The following is a 7,643-nucleotide window of genomic DNA, read 5'->3' as shown; positions in this document are numbered from 1 at the left end:
CACGCCCATCGCCCCTCCCCTCTTGATTTGGTGAGATAGGGAGGAGGGAGATCTGATAATTTGGGTTACTGTATAGGTGGCCTCTTTCATCTATTCAAAACAAAGTTGAGCTGCCTGCTGCTGCCTCCATGGCCCGGGGCTCCCGGGGTGCTCTAACTGTGCATTGAGCTGCTAGGGTTTTGTTTACCAGAGCAGCAGGGCAGGGGTGGGGTAGAGGGAGACGCCAGACACAGGGAACTATGACCTCAGGCACCAGAGGGTTGCCTCTGAGGCCAGGGTCTGGGCCACAGGGAGGCTGCAAGGACAGTTGACAGGTGTGGAGCAGGGCAGGGAGGCCCTGAGGAGGTGCGCTGTCCAGGGGCCCGGAGTGGCCAAGGGGCAGGGCCGCCGCCATCTTTTTTTTTGGGTTAATTTGCATACTCATTCCTGATTGGCTGTGGGCATCACAAAGTGATGGTCAATTTACATATTTCTCTTTTATTAGTATAGATTTTTAAATATGTTTTTCTTGATGTCAGAGAGGAAGAGAGAGATAGAAACATCAATGATGAGAGAGAATCATTGATTGGCTGCCTCCTGCATATTCCTGGGCATATGCCCTGACTGGGAATCAAACTGTGACCTCCTGGTTCATAGGTCTACGCTCAACACTGAGCCAGGTCACCCAGGCCCCCATAAATTTTGAAATGTACAATTCAGTGGTTTTTAATATATTCACCAAGTTGTACAACCATCATCACAATCTAATCCCAGAACATTTTAATCATTCCTAAAAGTATCTTCAGATTTATTAGTAGTTACTTCCAATTCCGCTTCCACCCAGCCACTGGCAACCACTAATCAACTTTCTGAGCACCCTGGGCATTTCACATAAATGGACTATATGGTAGGTGATCTTTTGTGTTTTCCTTCTTTCAGTTGGTACCGTGTACTCAAGCTTCATCCATGTGGCACCATGTATCATTCCTTCATTCTTTTATATGCTGGCTGCATATAAAACATTAAAAAGATGTTTCTTGAGAAAATATAAAGTCTAAGTATTCCTTAATAGAAATCTTTTTCTATTCTTAGAGGATTAAATCAGAGAAGATATTCAACATAGAAATTTTGCTATTCAAATTAACTTCAATATATCATTAATGGCCCTGGCGGGTAGCTCAGTTGGTTAGGGCATTGTCCTGATATGCCAAAGTTGTGGGTTCAATCCCTGGTCAGGGCACATATAAGAATCAACCAATGAATGTATAAATAAGTGGAACAAAAAATTGTTGTCTCTCTCTCTCTCTCTCTCTCTCTCTCTTTCTCTTTTTCTTCTTTCTCTCAAAAAAATAAAAAATTTAAATCTAATAATTAAGAACTGACAAAATAAAAATCTAATGGGAGCATAAAATGATCATCTTAATTCAGAGATTTTTTTTCTTTATAACCTTAGTAAAAATTAAGATAGATGTTGGATTCACATATTCTAATTTTTAATTAAATTAATTTTTTTAATCATCTGGCAAACTTTTTGCACTCCTGAGTCGAGACAGGCTTTCATTAGACAGAGAAAAAAAGAGAGAGAGAGAGAGAGAAAGAAGGAGCACGAGGCTGCAGCTGAATTTAGAAAGTAGAGGTGTTCTCATCAGCCACATGAGATGGACAGGAGATTCCTTCCAATAGGCGAGAGAGCAGAGTACAGACAACAGATGTGAGAAAGGTCCTCCTAGCTGTCAAGTTCCAGCATCCTTGTGCTGAAGAAGGGGCGGTGCCACATGATTGAAGTTCAGAGGCAGTACAAAAGCACAGGATTTCTCCCCAACTGCTTGTCACACTGACCTGCACCATCTCTCGACTGCTCGTGGGATTTCTGTCATCTCTTACTGGAGGGGAGCAAACTCTTTGGAGAATAACATTTTACTGCGGCCATGCCTGAACCTGTCCCAGAACCTGCTAAGAAGGAGGGTAAGACTCATCCATAAACCTTTTTGCTGTACTTTTTAATAGAGTATGTTCATGTTGGTATTAATTTTTAAACAAATCCAATTTCTTAAATAGACTATAAAATAATAGAAACACTGCTTTCAGGAAAAGACCCTTGAGAATAAAAAGACCAGAGGAAAGATATAGGAAGAGTATACCAATTTGAAAATATCTGACAATGATAGTTTGTGAAGGCACAGTGACTGAAAGTTTCAAATTGTGATTTTATCATTCAATGACAAGGGATCCTTTACATGTAACTTGAGGATGTTAGTTGCTTGTGGTGAGCCAGTTGCATTTTTCAAGTGTACTTTCATAGGTTGAATCACAAATTTTTCACTATGTATTTGCAATGTGTGTGTGTGGAGAAGAGCTTGGAATATAATTTTTAAAAAATGGTTAGTAGATTTGATCAAGATTTCAAAAAAGAATTGGTGACACTGTTTCCAGATTGGTTGTTTTTATCAACGGGCAAACTTTTTAGAAGAGACAGATGCAGGCATTTTTTGCTTTTAGTGCATTTGGAGCTTCATTCATTAAATTCTTGCGTGGGAAGAAAATCAAACACCTGCATAAAAGAGACAAACTTTGAATATCACTGATGGGTTGTGCTTTTAATGAGTCTTATTGTAGATAATTTCATAATATGTAGCCTTTAAAAATAATTAAACTGAAAATATGAAACTATTCTTCATTAGAAGAAATGCTTCTCCTTTCTATAAAACAATCAAGATTAACTACTAATTAGTAACATAAATAAATTGGAATCAGAAATTACTAAAATGACTTAATGAAAAGCACAAATTAACGGCACAATTACATTTAGTTCAGTTTGGAAACATCTGATAAAATATTATTTTATTCATATGAGCCTTTATTAGTGCTCATTGAATTTTTATTTTTGACTTTTGCAAATAAAAGCTGAAAAAAAGATTAGCAAAGAGCAAAATATAGCATTTAGTTTTTTCATTTTTAATTCTTAAAACTGCTTTTAACCATTATTATGAAGAACCTTGGAAAAGATGCTAGACATTGAACCAAATTATCAAAAGTCTTTGAAATATATTTTCTTTATGTAATTAAGTAACCAGTGTTGACAGGCTGTGGTGATCAGCTTACAGGTTGGCTTTACTTGCTGGTAGAGCATTGATGGATGAAGTCTTCCACCCGAAATAACCACACCAAATGCATGCATTAATATGGGAACTTAATCCTGACTATCGGGCAGGGAGTCCAACCCCTACTAAAGTGTCTTATTTGTAATGCAAATGATTTACATGCGTATTAAGTGTCCTTTTTATTTGATCTGTCACTTGACTAGCCTCTTCAAGGCTTATGTGGATGAAATGCATTCTATGTTTCCTGACTGAGGACAGAATATTGTTTTAACTAACCCACACTTAGTGGGTGAATTTGCATGAAGCCCACTTGAAAATGGCTGAGAAACTACTAAAGAAAAAACAAAAAAGATGACAGGCTATGGAGCCTATAAAGCTAATTAAATTATTCTGTTTGCTAAACTTTTACTTTGTCTGACAACTCAATCTGATCCATTCTACTTTTAGAGACAATGAAATTTTAGAGCTTACAAAGAGGAAACTATATCTTTAACTTCAGCTCCTCACCACCCAAAAAATGTATATTTTTACTAAAGTAACACAGATACCAAAGTCCTCATGATCTTCTTTTGCTATAAAAGTACTGTTGATATTCTGTGTAGGAGTCCCCGACCCAGGACAGTAATTTTATACTCATACATTCTTTGGTTAGTTTAAATTTAGGTGACAGGGAATAGAGATAAAGAAAGGGTTACTGATATATTTAAAATCTTTTCAGGAATTACAGGGATTTTTTGCATTTGTATCATTACCAGCGGGACTGATTCTTTTTTTTTTTTTGGCATTAATATATATTTTAGTATTGACACTATTACAGATGTTCCCCATTTTTTCCCCTCTTGGCCTACTTCCGCCCAGCTCCCCCCTCACCCCTCCCCTGACCTTCACCACACTTGTCTGTGTCCATGGGCTATGCATATATGTTCTTTGGCTAATCTCTCCACCTTCTTTTATCCAGACCCTCCCAACCCCCTTCCCCTCTGACATCCGTCAGTCTAGAACTGATTCTTAAAGAAACTGCACCTTGAAGAGTTTTCATGGGGAAATGTGTGCATTTTAATATTGTTTCCATCAGAAGAGTTAGGACTATGTCAGTTCAGGAACTATTCTGGTTCTTGTACCTTTTCCTAACTGATTTCATTTTTACTGGGGTTCGTTTTATTCCACGTAAACATCCCTCTGAAAGATAAAAACTTGCCTCAAGAATAAAACTTGCCTCCAAACCAGTTCTTCAGAGTCATTTCAAACTACCCAAGAGACAGGTTCCTCCAGCCCCTGCAGGTCTTACTACCTCTTCCCCAGCCCAGACAGCCATGCCCAGGAAGGACATGACCAGTTGCTGTCACTCTTGATCGAATACATGGGCTGTTTGGCCCTCCTAGGATCCAAGAGGACCTGGCAACTCTTTGAAAGAGGCTGAGTTTTCAGCACCTGAAGCTGCAAATGATGTATCTCTCAACTGCCTCCCAACCTTCAGTGGCCTAATTCTGGGAACTTCACGTTGGGTCTTGGGAGAGCTGGATCTTTTAAGGAGGAGGGAGAAGTACAGGTCTAACTTTGGCCCTCAAGAAGGAACCCTGATGGAAGTGATTAGTTAATGGGCCTTGTTTAGACCCTTGAAAATATTCTGGATGACTCACTAACCCTTTTTGGAGGAAGACAGTATTATTTTTAAGGAGCAGCCACTTCCTATTCCTTCTGTCAACCACTATAAATTGTATATTTATTCTGTGGAGAGCTGGATTATTTGTACCACCAGTTCTAGATCTTATAGTTTGGATTCATGCAGAACCTGAAGCCTGGTAATTTTAAGTTATCCTATTCTAAGGGTGAGAGAGGATGTGAAAAAAATCTCGAGATTTGTGGGGATGCTTTACATACATTTATGCATGCATCAACCTTAATTGAGCAGTTACTAGGAGTCAGTTGCTGGGACTTGAGAGATATATTCAATATGGCCTCTATTTTAAAAGCCCTTACTAATTGCCCTGGGGTTGATTTTAAAAAAATTACCTTTCGCTGGAAACTTCTCTTTTTTCCTATCAAAAAGTAATTTTATCAACATGCAATTAGAAAATTCTAAAAGCCTTTCTTCTGTGGTAGGCTCTCTAATAGTTTTAAAATGCTACAAATGGCTCTTAACCACCACCCCCCAAAAGATTCCTCAGAATGGTATCTCTGTAGTTTGTGATAATTAAAACCACAAAGCGGTTCCCTACCATACTTAGACAACTGTTTGCTGTCACAATCTAAAGTTACTAGAAAAACGCTCCTCTAAAGCACCAAGTTGAGGCTTCAACACAAATTTCACTTTCTGTTACACGACCTATCAGGCCCTTTTATATTTTATGTACTTAACATAAGCACACAAAGGAAAAAGGCAAAGTTCTTGTTATGGTGCTTGTGTAACATTCAAAAACCTTGGGGGAGTCACTGTCATTCCTTCATCAGCCATGTGGGATCTCTTCTTGAAAACTCAAACATACAGAAAAACATCACTCAGTTTATGACCATAATTTTAAGGTTATCATTCTTATTAACTCTGAGAATCAAAGGATGGCATTGTTACTAGATTCTTTTGCTATATCATCATGCAATATCTATCTAGCTAATCTATCTTGGCCCTTTTCAGTAGAAATAGGTGGGGACATGGTAATGGAGAATAACCTTTTTTTTTTAAAGTCTATAAGACTTTTTCGTTTGCTATATCTTTCTTTCTTGGTTCCCTAGAGATTTCGCCATATTTTAAAATTCTGCTAAGCCCCAAAACTATCTCAATGTAGAGCAGCATTCATTACCTCTTGCCTATTTCTCAGCATGGCTCAAGGCTTAATCATCATCAGAAAAAGGAAGCCTGGTGACAGAAAATCTACCTGCATGACATCGGATGGCTTATTTCAAACACCAAAACAAATTTATCTTTGGAAAAGTCATCTTATTCCCTGGCTGGCGGGGCTTAGTGGATAGAGCATCGGCCTGTGCACTGTGAAGGGTCTCAGGTTCGATTCAGGGTTAAGGGCAATGTATTGGGTTGCAGGTTCGATCCCCAGCCTGGGTCAGGATGAGTGCGAGAGGCAATCAATCGATGTGTGTGTGTGTCTCTCTCTGTTCTCTCTCTCTCTCTCGCTCTCTCGCTCTCTCTCTCTTCTTCCTTCCTTCCTTCCTTCCTTCCTTCCTTCCTTCCTTCCTTCCTTCCTTCCTTCCTTCCTTCCTTCCTTTTCACTCTCTGAAAAGCAGTGGAAAAAATACCCTCATCTTATATATAAAATATTACCTTTCCTTCAAATTGGGAAAAAGTTCATTTGCAGGAAGTAAGGGAAAGAACAGGGGAAGAGAGAGGAGGTATTTAAACTATTCTTCTACTTCAAATGGTTTATTTAGGCCAAGTGAAAGATTTGCAAGAGGAATAAAGAAGTTGTATGAATGAATGAATGCTACAATATGTTTCCCCCTGAAAAAACATTGCCATGCTGTACTGGAGAGGTCTGTGTAGGTTTGAGCTATCTGTTTTCAGAAGGAATACTCTGGGGCAAATGCACATGAGAGAGACTTAATACTTGGCAAAATCATTCTTTTTCAGTAGCCTGATTTTATGACTGTGCGGATTGCACCTGTTAGGAAGATAAATAAAGGACTGGCCAATTCTTTCCTCTCAAGCGCCCTAAATATATCACTTTAAAAAAACTTGGGAAAACAAATTGTATCCTTGCTTCTCATCCAGTAAGTCAGAAGTCTCCCCAGACCTTTCAAACAGCAGCAAAGTTGGGGTAAGAAAGTTCCTGAAATGAACAGAGATCGAGGTTAGGCCCTCTGGCCCCTGGTGGGTATGAGGGACCCAAGAGAAAGGGAAAAGTGTGGTACTTGCAATCTTTTGTTCTCTCAATGGCTCATTTTATTTTGTCCATGAAACATTTTTTAAAATTTTTTTTTATTATTTTTGTTGTTAATTTTCACCTGAGGATATTTTTCCATTAATTTTTAGAGAGAGTGGAAGGGAGGGTGAGAGACAGAGAGAGGAAAAACATTGATGTGAGAGAGAAACATCGATTGGCTGCCTCCTGTATGTGCCCCTACCAGGGCCGGGATGGAGCCTGGAATTGAGGTATCGTGCCCTTGACCGGAATCGAACCCGGTACGCTTCAGTCCATGGGCCGAAGCTCTATCCACTGTGCCAAACCTGCCAGGGTGAAACATTTTCTTTTAGACTCCTCTGGACACACAATTCGCAGAGTTTTCTTATTTATACCAATTGCCAAGTCCCTGAATCTGACATGAATATTGGAATAAATTACCCAGACTGAGGTCTCTAAAAAAACAAAACAAAACACACACACACACACACACACAAAAAACAAAACAAAACAAAAAAAAAACAACAACAAAAACACAAAAAAAGCCCAAAACACGACAGGGCACAAAGATAAATGGTCACTTTTTGAGTAAAAATAAAATGATGTTTTTGCAATACTTCTGTAAACAAATAGATGCTTTTTTAAACTTCAGAGAGTTGAGGGAAGAGGCTGCTATGAAAGGAAATAAGTGATATTGTTTTTATAGCCCTAG

The 7,643-nt window shown here is 38.8% G+C and overlaps 1 protein-coding gene across 1 annotated transcript in view; it reads left to right on the top strand.

The window, feature by feature from the left end:
- Positions 1 to 1,907: 1,907 nt before the first annotated feature.
- Positions 1,908 to 7,643, top strand: part of MYBPC1 (myosin binding protein C1) — a gene marked incomplete at both ends in the record, with an annotated part of 88,070 nt that continues 82,334 nt past the window's right edge. The window contains one exon of the mRNA XM_079775502.1: positions 1,908 to 1,944. Coding sequence (XP_079631628.1) covers positions 1,908 to 1,944 — 37 coding nt within the window. The remainder of the gene's footprint in view (positions 1,945 to 7,643) is intronic.

The sequence above is a fragment of the Cnephaeus nilssonii genome (assembly GCF_951640355.1).
Source record: "Cnephaeus nilssonii genome assembly, chromosome: 6".
NCBI classification, from domain to species: domain Eukaryota; kingdom Metazoa; phylum Chordata; class Mammalia; order Chiroptera; family Vespertilionidae; genus Cnephaeus; species Cnephaeus nilssonii.
Note: the sequence above shows the minus strand (reverse complement) of the source record. Positions and strands in the feature narration are given on the sequence as shown.